The following is a 17,741-nucleotide window of genomic DNA, read 5'->3' as shown; positions in this document are numbered from 1 at the left end:
CACTAGGAAGCTGCTAAGTTTACTAAACACAACAAAGACTATCTCAGAAACAGTGCTGAAACCTGACCAGCAGAACTGGCTCCTATGTAGACATAAGGTTTTTTTTATATGCAGTTTACTGGCATAGCCTCAGCAGTTTCTCAGGGCAGCATCTTTACATTTGAGTCAGAAAGTTGTGCAATCTGAAGCGTGATTTTATAGAACGTAGCTGGTTCACAGGGGACAGTAACTTCTGGCTGCAAATGGCTCCTCTTTGGAGCTGATGAGCTTCTGGCACTGAGTGAGGTGTTCAGGAAATTACATTCCACTGGCAAAGTAGAGATTTGGATATTGCTGACTGGGACAACATTTATTGTCTATTCCTAGTTGCTCTTGAGAATATGGTGGGTAGCTGCCTTCTTAAGTCGCTGTAGTTCTATTGATGTAGGGGCACCTTCCCCAGTACCGTTAGGGAGGGAGCTCCAGAATTTTGACCAAATAACACTGTAGGGATAATATATTTTCAAATCAGGATGATGAGCAACTTGGAAGAGAGCTTGCAGGTAGTGATGTGCCCATGTACCTGCTACCCTCATCCTGCTAGATGGAAGTGGTCATGGGTTTGGAAGGTGCTGTCTTAGGAAACCTTGATGGAATTTCTGCAGTGTATTATGTAGATGGTGGAGGAAGTGAATGTTGGTAATATGGTGCCAAATCATTCTGTACGGATGCTTCAGAGGTCAGTACAGCAACTGCTCTAACCAGGACTGTAATAAACTACAGAGAGTAGTGAACACAGCCCAGTCCATCATGCAAGTCAATGTTCCATCCATTGATTCCATCTGCACTTCTCGCTGCCTCAGAATGGCAGCCAACATCATCAAAGACCCCTTCCACCCCAATTAAAATCTTCTCCAACTGCTTCCATTTTGTATCACAAGATACAAAAGCTTCAACACACGTACTAACAGATTTGAGAATAGCTTCTTCCTGCTGTTATCAGACTTCTGAAGGACCTCTCAAATTTAATGTTGAACTTGCTCTTTATGATCTCCTGTGCAGCTGTAACATTGTGTTCCTCGCTCAGTTTATTAGTCTTGTGCACATATATGATATGATCACCTGTACTACACGCAAAACCAATTTCTTACTGTACCTAGGTACATGTGGCAATAATCCAAATCAAATTAGTGAAGTGGGCTGCTTTGTCCTGGATGCTGTCAAGCTTCTTATCATGGATTTGGAAGGTGCTGTCAAAGAAGCCTCAGTGAATTTCTGCTGTGGTTCTTGCCCGTTGAGTCACTGACGTGGATGTCTAAGTTGGGCTCCACTATGCTCGATGACAGTGAACTTTTTCAGTGCAGTTGGGGCTCTGTTCACTGAGGCAAATGGAGAATAATCCCAAAGTTTGTGAGAATATTTGTAGCTTAGGTGCTCGTTGTTGTGGTTCTGTTTGCCGAACTGGGAATGTGTGTTGTAGACGTTTCGTCCCCTGTCTAGGTGACATCCTCAGTGCTTGGGAGCCTCCTGTGAAGCGCTTCTGGTTGTCAGTTCCAGCTGTCCTATTGACTGTCAAAGGGAGACAGTTAGATTCTTGTTCTTTTTGCCTAATACTTATGAAATGAATGTTCCTTATTAGTCATCAGACATCACCTGGATATAGTCCCTGTCTTTCTGCATGTAGGTATAGACTGCATCAGATTTGAGGAGTTATGAATGGTATTTTGAGTTCTGGGCATCAACCGTTGGTAGTTGGTGGTTAAGGTATATCGCTGACACCAAACCTGCTTTGTAATGTTTTCAAATTCAAATTCCCTTCAAATACATTGGCGAAAGTGAGGACTACAGATGCTGAAGATTAGAGTCGAGAGTGGAATGAGGCCTGATTCCTGATGAAGGGCTTTTGCCCGAAACATCGATTTTCCCGTTCCTTAGATGCTGCCTGACATGCTGTGTTTTTCCAGCACTATATTCTCCACTGTTCAAACACATGTCTGGGGCAGGTGGACGTAGAGTCATAGAGTTATACAGTACAGAAACAGACTCTTTGGTCCAACTCATCCGCACCAACCAGAAATCCTAAACTGATCTAGTATCATTTGCCAGTATTTGGTCTATATCCCACTAAATCTTTCCTATTCATATACCCATCCAGATGCCTTTTAAATGTTGTAATTGTACCAGCCTCTACCACTTCCTCTGGCAGTTCATTCCATACAAGCACCACACTGTGTGGAAAAAGCTGCCCATCAAGTCCCTTTTAAATCTTTCTCCTCTCACCTTAAACCTATGCCCTCTGTTTTTGGACTCTCCTACTCTGGGAAAAAGACCTTGTCTATTGATCCTATCCATGCTCCTCATGATTTTATAAACCTCCATAAGGTCACCCCTCAGTCTCTGATGCTCTAGGGAAAACAGCCCCAGCCTATTCAGCATGTCCCGCGAGCTCAAATCCTTCAGCCCTGGCAACATGCTTATAAATCTTTTCTGAACCTCTTTAAGTTCAACAACATCTTTTCTATAACAAGGAAACCAGAATTGAATGCAGTATTCTAAAAGTGGCCTAATCAATGTCCTGTACAGCCACAACACCTGACATCCCAACTCCTACACTCAATGCACTGTCCAATAAAAACAAGCATACCAAAGCCTTCTTCACTACCCTGTCTCCCTGTGACTCCACTTTCAAGAAATTATGAACCTGCACTCCAAGGTCTCTTTGTTTTACAACATTTTGCAGGATCCTACCATTAAGTGTATAAGTCCTGTCCTGGTTTGTCTTATCAAAGTGCAACATCTCTTATTTTTCTAAATTAACGCCCATCTGCCACTCCTCAGCCAATTGGCCTGTCTGATCAAGATCCCATTGTACTCTGAGATAACCTTCTTCACTGTCGATCATACCTACAATTTGGTGTCACCTGCCAACTTACTAACTATTTCTCCTATGTTCCCATCCAAATCATTCATATGAATGACAAAAAGCAGTGGACCCAGCACTGATCCTTGTGGCACACCACTGGTCACAGGCCTCCATTCTGAAAAGCAACCCCTCACCATCACCCTCTGTCTTCTACCTTCAAGCCAATTTTGTATCTAGTTGGCTAGCTCTCTCTAGATTCCATGTGATCTGACCTTGCTAACCAGTCTACCAATTGAACCTTGTTGACCATCTTGCTGAAATCCATATATATATCTACCACTCTGCTTACCTCAATTTTCTTTGTCATCTCTTCAAAAAACTCAATCAAGTTAGTGAGATATGATTTCCATGCACAAAGCCATGTTGACTATCCGTAATTAGTCCTGGCCTTTTCAAACGTATGTAAATTCTATCCCTCAGAATTGCCTCCAACAACTTACCCACCACTGACATCGAGCCTATCGCTCTATTTAGATTAGATTAGATTAGATTAGATTTACAGTATGGAAACAGGCCCTTCGGCCCAACAAGTCCACACCGACCCGCCGAAGCGCAACCCACCCGTACCCCTACATTTACCCCTACCGAACACTACGGGCAATTTAGCATGGCCAATTCACCTGACCTGCACATCTTTGGACTGTAGGAGGAAACCGGAGCACCCGGAGGAAACCCACGCAGACACGGGGAGAACGTGCAACCTCCACACAGTCAGTCGCCTGAGTCGGGAATTGAACCCGGGTCTCAGGCGCTGTGAGGCAGCAGTGCTAACCACTGTGCCACCGTGCCGCCCACCAAACTATAGTTCCCTGGCTTTTCCTTACCACTTTTCTTAACATTACCCACCCGCCAGTCTTCTGACATCTCACCTGTGGCTATTGATCATACAAGTATCTCAGCAAAGGATCCAGCAATCTCTTATCAGCTTCCCACAAAGTTCTGGCATACACCTGATCAGTTCCTGGGAATTTATTGACCTTTATGCATTTTAAGACTTCCAGCAAGTCCTCTTCTGTAATATGGACACTTTTCAGGACATCACAATTTATTTCTTCAACTTCCCTAGCTTCCCCATCCTTCTGATCAATAAACACTGATGTGAAGTATTCATTTAGAATCTCATCCATCTCGTGTTGTTCCACACAGAGGTTATTGGTCTTGTTGATCTTCAAGGAACCCTATTCTCTGCCCAGTTACTCTTTTTTTTTAATATAGGATATCTTTAGATTATCCTTAACTTTATTTGCTAAAGCTATCTCATGTCCCCTTTTTGCCCTCCTGGTTTCCCTCTTAAGTATACTCCTACTGCCATTATACTCCTCCAGGGATTCACTTGATCCCAACTGTCTCTACCTGACACATTCTTCCTTCTTTTTCTTGACTAAACCATCAATTTCTCTCATCATCCAGCATTCCCTACACTTATCAGCCTTGCTCTTCAGACTAACAAGAACATATTGTCTCTAAACTCTTGTTATTTAATTTTTGAAGGCCTCCCAATTTCCAACTGTCCCTTCACTTGTAAATAGCCTCCCCCAATCAACTTTTGAAAGCTTCAACCAAATAACTGTAAAATTGGCCTTCCTGCAATTTAGAACTTTAATTTTTGATGAGGTCTATCCTTTTTTATAACTATTTTGAAACTAATAGAATTATGATTACTGGTGCCAAAGTGCTTCCCCACTGACACCTCAGTCACATGTCCTGCCTTATCTCTCAAGAGAAGGTCAAGTCTCGGACCTTGTCTAGTTGGTAGATCCACATATTGAATAAGGAAATTTTCTTGTACACACTTGACAAATTCATCTTCACCGAAGCCCTTAACACTATGGCAGGCCTAGTTAATGGTTAGACATTTAAAATCCCCGACCATTACAACCCTATTATTCTTATAGATAACTGAGACCTTATATATTTGCTTCTCAATTTCCTGCTGATTATTGGGGGGTCTATAGTAGAATCCCAAAAGGTGGTCATCTCTTTCTTACTTCTCAGTTCCACCCATGTAACTTCCCTGGACATTCTCCTAGGAATATCCTCCCCAAGTACAACTGTAATGTTACCCTTAACCAAAAACACCACTCCCCCTTCTCTCTTTCCTCCTCTTCTGTCATTCCTATAACATCTATACCCAAAAGCATTAAACTGCCAGTCTAGCACTCCCTGAGCCATGTTTCTGTATTAGCTAGGATATCCCAACCCCATGTTTTCAACCATGCCCTAAGTTCATCTGCCTTACTTGTCATCTTTCATTATAACTCTAAACATAAAGTTTAAAAAATCCTCTTAAACCCAGAAGTAACATTTGAATAATTTGGTTTACAAAGCCTAGAATGGAAATATTGCAGCTTTCAAAGTTAAATTTCCCAAAATAATCAGTAACAAATTACATGTGCCTCTGCATAGATTAGCTGAATGGCAAATGCTTCCTGAAGCCACAGTCTGTCTGATTCTTACTTTGACTCCTACCAGAGAGCACCTGAGTCTGTGGTAGATTTGCTGGGGTGCTATTTAAAGCTCTGTGGGATGAACTATTGTTAGTACAACATTCCTTATATTCATGCACAGAAAATAATCACCTCTGTTGCTTGATGGCCATGTGTTTTCTAAAACAGCCTTATTGTAGTAACTTGAACCAGCCAAAATGCAGCTATCACCGTGTTGATTGATAGACCAGTTTCGATGGGCTAGATGGTCTACTCTTCCAATTTCTTCTGTTGTAGATATTATGTTCAGAGGTGCTATTACACCCCTCTGGATCAGGTGGGACTTGAACCCAGGCCCCCAATCCAGGGGAATGGACACTGCCACAAGATACCACCCATCGTCCTTTCTAGATATTTAGATATTTTCTAACTAATCTGTTCAAAGATGTTATTACACACATCTGCAGTATGTTAGTCATTAACAATGTCTTCTGGTTCAGAGGTATGGACACTATCACTGCACCACAAACGCCCCTCTATCATCTTTTATATGCAATGTTTAAGGACCTATAATTGTCAACAGTCGAAGATAAACCATTAGAGAGCCTTAAGAAAGAGGCACCTGTCTTCCATAACAACATGTATGATAGTACTATGTATAAGTTAAATTAACTGGTTAGACAGAATAACAACTGTAAGGAGCTAAATCTATCACATCTGTCTCCATCAGCACCTAATGTAAGACTAAGTGTTTCTCCACCCAAACATTGAGAGACATCGTCAGGTAGAGTGGAACTAATGCAAATTCAATATTAACTCTTTCAGAACCATTACATTTGTCGTCATCAGCAACGTCCTCTGACTTTCTGATGAAGGAAAGGTCAGTGAAGCAGTTAGAAATGATTGCTGTCCAATAGTCACAACCATTGTTGTTTGTGCTAGGAATGCTGATCCCACCCAATGGGGAGTTTCCCACCTCCTACACCACCCCCAGTGCCATTCACTTTAGTTTTCCTAGGGTGGTTTGGTGTCATATTTGTTCACATGTTGTCTTGATGTCAGGGCTAACCTCTCTTACCTTACCTCTGGAATTCACCACTTCTTCCTCAAGCTTGGGCCAAAGCTACTGTGAGCTCGGGACCCAGGTGGTTATAAAGTCATGGAGATCTATAGTACAGAAAAAGGTTCTTCTGCCCATTGAGTTTGAGCCAGTCAAAACACACCATGTAACTCTTCTAACCCCATTTTCCAGCACTTCACCATAACCTTGAATGTCTTGGCATTACAAGTATATGTCTAAATATGGCTTAAATATTATGAAAATTATTGCGTCTACTACCCTTGCAGATTATTACTATTCTCTGGGTGAAAAATAATTTCCTCACACCCACTTTAATCCTCCTGCCTCTTATCTTAAATCTATGCCCCCTAGACATTGATCTCTTCAGCAAGGGCAAATGTTTCTTCCTGCCAACCTTGTCTGTGTCCCTCATAATTTAATCCATCCCTATCTCCTCTGCTCAAAGGAAAACAACCCCCAGACTATCAAATCCCTCTTTAAAACTCTTCAGCCCAGGCAACATCCTGGTTTACATCCTCTGCATCCTCTTCAGTGGAATCAAATGGAGCATTTGTGAGCAGGCTATTACTGAATAAGTGCCACATGACAGTGCTGTCAATGACACCTTAATAAGTTTGGTGGTGATTGAGCGTAGTCTGATGGAGTGATAATTCAAGTCATGTCTGAACAATTTTCCACATTTTATATAGTGTTGTGGCTACCTTGGAAAAGCTTGATTAAAGGTACAGATGTACAGATCTTCAGTCCTTCAGTTGGAATGCTATCAAGATCAACAACCTTTTGAAGTATTCAGTGCCTTCAACCATTCATTGCTATCACACAGGAGTATGGCAATAAGGCTGAAGACTGGCATCTGTGAGATTTTCATCGTAGAGGTGACAAGTGCAAGAGATAGGCTCCTCATCATTTAATGACAGACCTTTATGTTTTTATTCTTTCCCCATTTCCCCTTTCCCTGCCTCTGTTCTTCCTTAAACATCTGTCACACATCTAACGTCTTCCAACCCTGACGTACGATAATTTTCCTGAGATGTTGCGATGAATTTGAATCACAAAAACAGGCATGGAGGTTGTTAGAGAGTTTTAGATCTGAATTCCAGCACTAATTTGTGCGTCTCACAGCAGGCAAGCAACCAGGAGAAAAACTGACGCCTTAACTATTTTAATGAGACTGTGGGTCTCCTTGTAATTCAATGTTTTGAGCTGTTCTGTAAATGGGTGAGTTCCCAGAACATTAGGGAAGCCTGATGCCACAACCCAGTTGAGAATTGCTGGAACCAGGAGATAAGTGTCTTTCTACTCACCTGCCGGATCCACTGATTCTTTTCTCAGAAAGTCCCCCGGCTGTACGCCTCCCCCTGACCTTACCAATCATCCCCAGACATAATGCCACTGTTCCCAAGGCTTCTCATTCCAATCAAGTTCTCCGCTCACCAGCTGCTCCACTGACAGTGCAAGCACATATACCTTGCAAGGTTAAGGGATTTGAGTAGTTTGCAGAGCGAGAGAAGGGTAAGACTACAGTGGGACTTGTAAACATGATGATGAAATGTTAGAAATTGAGGCATTGCCAGGCCAGGAGCAATAGAAGTCTGTGGGCATTGGAAAAATGTGGAAGGAGAGGAGGATCTGAGACTTGATTGCAGGTAAGCTATGGGCAGCAGAGTTTTTAAATGAGCTTAGATTTATGGAGAGTAGAAAATGGGACGAAGCAGCAAGAAGAGTTTTGGAAGAGTTAAATTTGTTTAGACTATGGCCAGATTGATAGTGAAGATACTAAAGGAAACATCAGGATATAGATTAGTTGGAAACTTGAGTGGAGAAGTGGCAGATGGAGTTTAATCAGGCCCAGTGTGAGGTGGTTCATTTGGGGAAGTCAGATGCAAGAGGAAAACATACAGTAAATGACAGGACCCTCAGGAATGTTGATATACAGAGGCATGTTGGGGTTCAAGTCCATAGCTCTCTGAAAGTGGCAACACAATGGAAAAAGATGGTGAAGAAGGCATATGTTTATCTGTTGGGGCATTGGGTATAAAACTTAGCAAGTCTTGTTTCAGCTGTATAAGACTTTAGTAAGGCCACATTTGGATTTTTGTGTGCAGTTCAGATTACACTACTATAAGAAAGAGGATGCCACAGAGTATGTTGTTTGAATTGGAGTGTATCAGCGGTAAGCAGAGTTTGGTCAAACTTGGATTTTTGTTTGCTAGAGCATCCATGGCTGAGGGGTGACCTGATAAAAGTATTTAAAATTGAGGGTCATGAATAAAATGGATAATTAGTCTTTCTTCCAGGGTGGAAATGTCAAATGGCTTAATAGGGAAAGCGTAAAGGAAGTGTGTGAGCAAAGTTTTTTTTCACACAGAAGGTGGAAGGTGCCTGGAGGACACTGCCAGGTGAAGTGGTAGAAGTGTAGATAATAGCAATATTTAAGAGGCACTTAGACACTGAACAAACAGAGAACAGAGGGATATGGATCATGTACAGACAGATGGGATTAGTTTAGAAAGAGGCAATGGTATTGTCACTGGACTGTTAACTCAGAGTCTAAGGTAATGTTCTGGGGAACTAGGTTTGAATCCTGTGATGACAGATTGTGAAATTTGAATTCAGTAAAATTCTGGAATTGTGAGTCAGATGATGACCATGAAACCATTATTGATTGTTGGAAAAAAAAGCATCTAGTTCACTAATGTCCTGTAGGGAAGGAAACTGCCAGTCTTACCTGGTCTGGCCTACATGTGACTCCAGACCCAAAGCAATTTGGTTGATTTATAACTGCTCTCTGGGCAGTCAGGGATGGGCAATAAATTCTAGCCTTGCCAGTGACACCCTCATATCATGAATGACACAGTACAGACATTGTGGGCTGAAGGGCCTGATCCTGTGCTGTACTGTTCTATGTTCTGTGTAATCAGGGAATGGTAATGCTGGCATTAAGAGAAATGCTTGCTTACTGCTATCATTTACTCATCGAATCAATGTTATATGTTGAGGTTTCATGAAAACACAAATTTGCCATTTTATGTTGTTAGCCACTATGTTCTTTATTACTGGTTTGAAACAACTGCTAATTCCAACCAACCTTCTTTGACAGAACATCAGAATTCGGACAGTCAAGGGATTAGATTACCTTTGCAGATCGGGGAGCAAGTTCCATGGGAAGATGACAGAGAAATTTCTTCTGGTTGACTGTAAGACAGCGGTATATGGAACGTACAGGTAACTTTCTGCATATTTATACATACAAAGAAATAATTGTGTGCGAGATTAAAACTAGGGTCCATAAGTAGAGGATGGTCAATTTTCTTTTGTTATTATTTCATGGAGCGTGGAGTTTGTTGGTTAGGCCAGTGTTTATTACCCTTTTCCAGTTATCCTAGAGAAGGTGGCGGTGCGCTGAGTTCTTGATCAGCTGTAGTTGTTGAGGTTTTGAAATACCTACAGTGAAGCCTAGGAGGGATTTCCAGGAATTTGAACTAGCATAAGTAAAGGAATGATAATATAATTCCAAATCTGGGTTGTGAATGGCTTGGAGGGGAACTTGCAGGTGGTGGTGTTCCCATTCATCTGACTTCCTTATCCATTAAGATGGTAAAACCGTGGATTTTGAAGGTGCAGTTATAGGACTCTTCATGAGTTACTATAGTACATCTTGTAGATGATGCACTCTGCATTGGTGAAAGGAGTGAATGTTAAAGATGGTGGGTTGGGTGCTGATCAAGTGGGCTGTTTTCTTGAATGGTGTTGAGCTTCTTTGTATTGGTTAGAGGTGCACCCATCTTAGCAAATGAAGAGTATTTCATGACACTACTGACTTGTAGTATGGACAGTCAAGAGATGAGTTAGTCACTGCAGCATTCCCAGCCTCTGAGTGGCTTTTGTATCCACAACAGATACAGGGTTACCTAGTTCTGTTTCTGTTCAATAGTAGCCCCCAGAATATTGACAGTAGCGAGTTAATGATGCCAATACCATCAACATAAAACGCATAATTGTTAGATTCTCTCTTGTTGGAAATGATCCATTGCCTGGCACTCGTGCAACCTTAAAGTAATAGCCACATTAGCAAAGCTTAATGCTGGTGAACTTGCCTAAGCAAGTATCTCATTCAAATAACCCAATCCTGACTTCTTGCAAAGATGAAGAAATAACTGGCCTTCAGTGAGATTGTTAATAATGTTTCAGGGTTCAAATATCCTGATGAAACAGCTTTGTTTATACAGTTCTTTTAGTGTAGCAAGACATTACAGGAATATGATGAAACAAGTTGATAACCAAACTGCAAAGAAAGGTTTTAGGAAAGATTACCAAAAGCTGCTTCAAAGAGTTAGGAGCATCTTAATGGAGCAAAGGCAGGCGAAGAAGTGTTGGGTTACAAGATTTGGGGTGATTAAGATTACAGGCATGAAGACTTTGGGGATATGAATAGGAAGGGTTTGGAGGGATATGGGCCAGGTGCTGGCAGGTGGGACTAGATTGGGTTGGGATATCTGGTCGGCATGGACAGGTTGGACCAATGGGTCTGTTTCCATGCTGTACATCTCTATGATTCTATGACTCTAGAGTTCATTGCAGTTTCAAGTCCAGAGGTAACAATGCCATGAATGAGGGATTCTGTAGGATTTTCTTGTCATTATTTAGGTAGACAGGAATATAATCAGGAATAAAACATTGAATTCCAGGAAAAATGAACACAGAATTGTGAAGTGATGACATGTTCCAAGGACTTTAAGAAAGGAAGGGAGATCAATACTCTGATGGTAGTTTATGGTGATGGTGAGAATCTTGTTTTATTTTCAGGAGGTTGGTGAATTTGCTGATGGTAAAATTGAAAGGAGTGAGGGATGCTTCTGAAGAGAGTGGACAATTATCAGTTAATGGGGCGGGGGGTGCGAGGCTGAGCAATCAGAACTTCAGCACCTTCAGGAGATCGCTCACCTGCACTTGGAGAGCAAGAGTATGCAACGCATTCTCTACCTTACAGAATTTAGATTAAGCACAATTGTGTTGCTGAACGCGAGGAGGAAACCTGACGACTCCTTTCTGTAGCATTCTCGAAGCTTTTCCTTTGAAAATTCAATGACTTACCTTTCCGCAACTAATTAAATGAATTATTTATTTTCAGTTTCATGTGGTCCTTTGAGAAGATAAACCTTAGTATGGTCCAAGTGATCACTGGACATCTGGTTGAATCCTATGATGAAGAATTTCGGACACTCTATGCCCGGTCTGATATCCCTGCTATATTTTCACCTGAAAGCTCCAGACTATTGGTGGATAGAAAGCAACCATCCATGTGGCAGCATAACCAGAATACTAATATCTACCAGCATTCACTAGCTTCCTTGGCTTCATCCTCTAGCCAATACCAGCCATTGAGTCGGCAGAATCCCAAGCGACACACTCTTGATACATTGTATCAAAAGTTGCATTCGAGACAAAACACTCGTCTAAATGAGAGGAACAATGCTGACAATAAATTTAATTCACGGAATGCACATTTTCGACCTCACATTGCAAATGGTCTGGATGCCACAAACAGAATCAGTCGCCTACAGACCTATGAGAGAAATGATTACTGGAAGCGACACAGTTACGCTGGGGAGCAGCCGGAAACGTCATCGTACCTCCTGATGAATAGACCAGCAAACCAAAGACCCTTGTTTCAAAGAAGTGACCAGAATCTGCTCGAGGAAAGCGAAAGTGTTACCTCTTCAACTCGAGGTGAATTCATGTCCAGCACCATCAAAAACGCTCTCGATCGCTTAAAACATAAGAGAATAACACCGAACTTTGAAAGGAGCTCAAATATTCGGAATACGTATCATGGGCCTAAAACTCTGAACCTGCCTTCCACCTACAAGCTCCCGACCCTAGAAAACATGAAAAGGACGGGTTTGCGAAACTGGCGAATTGAAAGCTACTTAAATGATAAGGCTGGGCCAGCAGTGAATTCTAGCACTGAGTCATTTGATGGCACCGACCTGAATACAACGGACAGGTTTGAAAACCCAGCAGGCCCCAGGATGCATGAAAATTTAGAATTAATAAACCGAACCGAGATTAAAACCAATCCTAATTTGTCAAATTCCCGTCTGCGTTCTTCATTGGTCTTCAAGACCTCTATGATGGGACAGGCTGATGTCTTCAGCCCTAATTCTGAATCAACGGCTTCAACGATTAGCGCAAACTCAGGGTCGACAACTCCTCAGGAGCAGACATCGAGCAATCTCAGGTATGCATGGATGATTGCCGATAAACAGCGTTCATCAGATGAAGTGAAAACTCCGAGTGTGGCAGGTATACAGCAACTGTCCAGTTATTCACTGTCACCTCAAAATGAAACTGGGGAGGTGAATCAAAGACTTAATCAACACAATCAGAGCTTCCAAGCACACCAGACTGATCAAAACAAGGCGTCAGATTACACAGCTGGACAGGAATCTGGACACTACACGCTACCCAAGACAAAATTTCACTCCTCTTCTGCTAGGACTTTGTCAATCCACTCACTAACTGAAACAAAGGGAAATGAATCTCCCAAGATTTGGCATTTTGGGAAGGGCAAAAAAAATCATGAGCACCCAACAAATTTCCTTACAAGAAGTTCAGAGAAGATCAAATCTCTACTGAGCTTATCAAGCGATAAAAGAGATAATCAGCCGAGGAGTAGAGGGTCAGTTGCATCCTATAAAACAAATAGCAGCACTGACACTTTAACCTCTGAGAGTGATCAGCTAGAAAGGAGAAAAATAGCAAAATATGCACGGAATGAGCAAACGGAGAAGACACCAAGTACATCATCAAATTCTGTGAACATTCCAAAATTTGATCATGCTGACAAACAAGAGCAATTCAACACAGATGGCTATTTGCTTGCGAAGGATGACACGAGGCTGGGAGATGCATCAGCTCCGAGATTTGCCACGGAACAACTGGACATAGGCAACACAGAACATAAATCACGTACCAGCCCCTCATCTCTAGTGAGGAAATTAAAACCTGAGGAATCTAAGAACAATATTTCTACAACAACGACCACTCAACCTAAAGAGCACCGAGTTTACAGTCGTTTTGAGAAAGTTTACATGCCGCAAACGAACAACTTGAAACCCAAGAGAACCGAGCCCACTTCTGTCCCAGCAAAGCCGGTTGATAGCAATAACACTTTTCCCAGTGAGCAGTTGCACCGTCAGTCAAGATTCCCCTCATACCAAGAGAATCACGTACGCCAAGTAACCCACCACAATGAAAATAAGTTTGAAAAATTTGTGCACAGATTTGTCGGCTCATTCAAATCTAAAAAGTAAGAAGCCTTAAAATAACTTGTTAGTATAATAATATATGACTGCAGTCTCCCGAACTTCCTCATGCTGCTATTTTAATGAGTGGTAACACATTTTCTATGAGAGGTACATTGAAATAGTACTAAGAATGCACTGTTGCCATCATTACACCATATCCCATGTAATTTCAACATGAAGGCAAACGTGTAACTTTCAATGATGGTAAACATGAAATAGTGAAACGTGAGTTATTTTGGTTGATTGCTTCAATGCTTTCAAATTTCTTTCAATAAACAACCTCAGAATTTAAAACGATATGAGCATACAAATTAGGAGCAGGAGTAGACCATTCAGCCCCTTGTGCCTACCCTGTCTTTCTGTATGGTCCAATCTGCAGTCTGCATTCCCAACTATCCCTGATAACCTTCTTCACCCTCACCCCTCACAAACATTTAAGAAGAAACTATCTACCTGTGTTTTGTTGATATTCAGGGGCTCTGCTTTCACTGTCTTTTCAGGAAGACTCTTGCCCTTCTGAGAAAAAAAAAGTTTTGCTTCATCTCTGGTTTAAGTGGGTGAGCCCTAATTTGTAAAAAGTGACTCCTACTTCTATATTCTCCCATATGAAGAAACATCTTCTCCACGTCTAATCTGCCAAGATTCCTCAGGAACTTATCTGATAATGGTTGTATGAATTCATTTAAACACTGAATGTCTTTCCTACTTTCAAATATCTATGTTTTTTTGTACCTTAGAATATAAATGAACATTAATGGAAAGTTGAGACTTGCAGAGAATGCTCTCAATTGCTGGTGTTTCTTGATAAGCCAAAAATGTTTATTCTCAGGATTGAACTATCACTGGAATGTTCAATGTGTACAACCACTGAAAATGTTTCAATCTATTATTGTATAAATATCTCAGACTTGTTATCTGTAAAATAGTGATCAATTCAAGACAAAGTTGAAATGTTTTTATAATCGGTTCTATATTTTGTACGGTAGTAGCATTTTGAAAACTGGGGTTGATATATTAAACTTGGGAATTTTTTTTAATGAAAACTGCAATTGTCTTGGTATCATTTAATGATATTTTCCTTCCCAGACCTAAACTTTCGAGTTTCAGATTCCTTTAAGTTTCACTTTGCTATCCAGAAGGTGTTGGTTAATCATGTAATACAGTCCCATATGTCTTAGCTACCCTCCCCTCACTGATTCACACTGAGATACAATTTGAGGATCATGATGTTTGCATATACTTTGGCAACATAATGCTTCATGTTTGAGTGAGTAATGGGAATATTGACTGTGGCTAGTGAATGGTTCAGATTAATACCGGTGGCATGGGTCTCGAATCCTGTCCCAGATGAGGTAAACTTGGAGCATATCATCTCACCCTCCCGACCGTACCATGGCATATTCCAGTAGTTCAGTGAATCATCACCAAAGATCTATCTTTGGTCAGAGATCTTGAAGAAGAAATGAGTAATTACATGATTCATTTTGGAAGGTCGAATTTGAATGCAGAGTACACAGTTAAAGGCAGGATTCTTGGCAGTGTGGAGGAACAGAGCAATCTTGGGGTCCATGTCCATAGATCCCTCAAAGTTGCCACTCAAGTTGGTAGAGTTGTTAGGAAGGCGTATGGTGTGTTGGTTTTCATTTGCAGGGAGATTGAATTTAAGAGCTGAGAGGTTATGCTGCAGCTCTATAGAGCCCTGGTTAGACTACACTTGGAATATTGTAGGAGAAAGTGAGGACTGCAGATTCTGGAGATCAGAGCTGAAAACGTGTTGCTGGAAAAGCTGAAAATGTGTTTTCAGCTGCGCTTTTCCAGCAACACATTTTCAACTTGGAATATTGTGTTGATTTCTAATTGCCTCATTACAAGAACAATGTGGAAGCTTTAGAGAAGGTGCAGAGGAGATTTGCCAGGATGCTGTCTGAACTGGAGGGCGTGTCTAATGAAGGAAGGTTGAGGGAGCTAGAGTTTTTCTCATTGGAGCAAAGAAGGATGAGAGGTGCACAAGATGCCGTGCCACGGCACGGTGGTACAGTGGTTAGCACTGCTGTCTCACAGCGCCTGAGACCTGGGTTCACTTCCCGACTCAGGCGACTGACTGTGTGGAGTTTGCACGTTCTCCCCGTGTCTGCGTGGGTTTCCTCTGGGTGCTCCGGTTTCCTCCGGGTGCTCCGGTTTCCTCCCACAGTTCAAAGATGTGCAGGTCAGGTGAATTGGCCATGCTAAATTGCCTGTAATGTTAGGTAAAGGGGTAAATGTAGGGGTATGGGTGGGTTGCGCTTCGGCGGGTCAGTGTGGACTTGTTGGGCCGAAGGGCCTGTTTCCACACTAAGTAATCTAATCTAATCTAATGATGAGAGGCATAGACAGTGGATAGCTAGAGACATTTTCCCAGGGTGGAAATGGCTATCATGAGGGGGCACAATTTTAAGGTGATTGGAGGAAGGTTTAGGGGAGGTGTCAGAGGTAGGTTCTTTACATAGAGAGTAATGGGTGCTTGGAATGCACTGCCAGCGGTGGTAGTAGACTTACATACATTAGGGACATTTAAGTGCCTCTTGGATAGGAACATGGAAGATTGTACAATGAAGGATATGTAGGTTAGTTTGATCTTAAAGTAGGATAAAAGGTCAGCACAACATCGAGGGCTGAAGGGCCTGTACTGTTCTATGATCATGAGTGGATCTTGCTGCTACACCTAATCTTGTCTTCACCCAAAATCCAGCAAGGGAAGGTCGGGGCAGTGTTTGTTGATACTTTCGATTCAAGAACCCATTCCAGGCACAAAATCTAAAATATTGAAGGAAAATTCTCAAATTGTTGATGTTCTTGAGTAGGTTTACTTGAATACTTTGCTGTAAGCTCAACCAGTTTTCACAGTTATCAGAGGCACAAATTGGACAAATCATCAAGATTGTCAAAGGAAGAAGCCTTTTTTTTTGGTGAGATCTGCATTTTCAGTTGGTGTGCCTGCTAGCGCAAACCTCTATTTGAGGAACAGACCGATATGGTCTATTCTGAGAACCCTACCCTTACACAGTTGGCTTAAAGCAATTAATGGCAGATTTTCTTTCCATTGGACCTGTGCTCTCCATAAAACACGTATTTATAGTTCACACCATGTGTTGTACCATTAAGTTAAACAATTTAAGCAATTTAAGTTCCACTTGCCCTGCAGGGAGCTGTCACTGGAGCTATCTCTACGTCTTATTTGGAAAGGTGGTGTTTTTTTCTCAAGACATTATCAAAATCACTATGACCAAAAATAGATTATCTGGTCATTACCACGTTGGGTCCAATGTGAATGACATGTTCTCTGTGATACCCTCGTGATTGCACTTCAAAAGTACTTAACTGGCTTTGGGACACTCTGAGAGTATGAAAGGTGCTATATAAATGTAAAATTTTTCCCCTGAGTGTTTTTGGTGTGATTCGATGAGGGGGAAGTCCAGTGATTTGCATATGCTGCTGTACTACAAAATGGCAGCCACAGTCACTTTTAAATGTCACCACTGCACTGGGTCCTGCATGCATGGGATCAGATTTCCTGGCACTGAGAGGCTGGGGGGCAGGCAGGACTCAGGACAGATATGAAACCTCTTTTCTACTTCAGGGACTTATTACCATCCAGGGGAATGTTTGGAAAGACGCTATCTGCTGGTGGCAAATTGAGGCCAAAATTGTCCAATTAAAGATCACTTCTCAGTTTTGCAAGCATCATGATTAGTTCCAGGGCTTGCTTAGTTGCTAAATGGTTTCTTTTAATTTCAACCCTGTTTCTAATGAATCAGGAACTGACTAAATTTTATAAATAAACATTTGAGCAATCAGTTGGAATTTTTTTTGACATATTTAACTGACTATGTTACAGGCATACAGTCTGGATCGGAGTGGGAATGACAAAATAATCTTATTGGTGCTAAGCTCCTTTTGCAGTGCTGTTCAGAAAAAAAGACATTGAGAATAAAGATTAAAAATGATTGCATCAAGTTGCTTAATTGAAGGCAGGAGCATAATGT

The 17,741-nt window shown here is 41.6% G+C and overlaps 1 protein-coding gene across 3 annotated transcripts in view; it reads left to right on the top strand.

Annotated features, from left to right (window-relative positions):
• Nucleotides 1-14,720, top strand: part of fam83b (family with sequence similarity 83 member B) — a 44,165-nt gene extending 29,445 nt beyond the window's left edge. For all 3 annotated transcript variants that reach the window (XM_060852811.1, XM_060852819.1, XM_060852802.1), the window contains exons 4-5: nucleotides 9,510-9,634; nucleotides 11,541-14,720. In XM_060852811.1, coding sequence (XP_060708794.1) covers nucleotides 9,510-9,634; nucleotides 11,541-13,725 — 2,310 coding nt within the window. In that variant the 3' untranslated portion in view covers nucleotides 13,726-14,720. The remainder of the gene's footprint in view (nucleotides 1-9,509; nucleotides 9,635-11,540) is intronic.
• Nucleotides 14,721-17,741: the final 3,021 nt, after the last annotated feature.

Source organism: Hemiscyllium ocellatum, chromosome 3 (assembly GCF_020745735.1).
Source record: "Hemiscyllium ocellatum isolate sHemOce1 chromosome 3, sHemOce1.pat.X.cur, whole genome shotgun sequence".
NCBI classification, from domain to species: domain Eukaryota; kingdom Metazoa; phylum Chordata; class Chondrichthyes; order Orectolobiformes; family Hemiscylliidae; genus Hemiscyllium; species Hemiscyllium ocellatum.
This window is presented reverse-complemented; position numbering and strand designations above follow the sequence as displayed.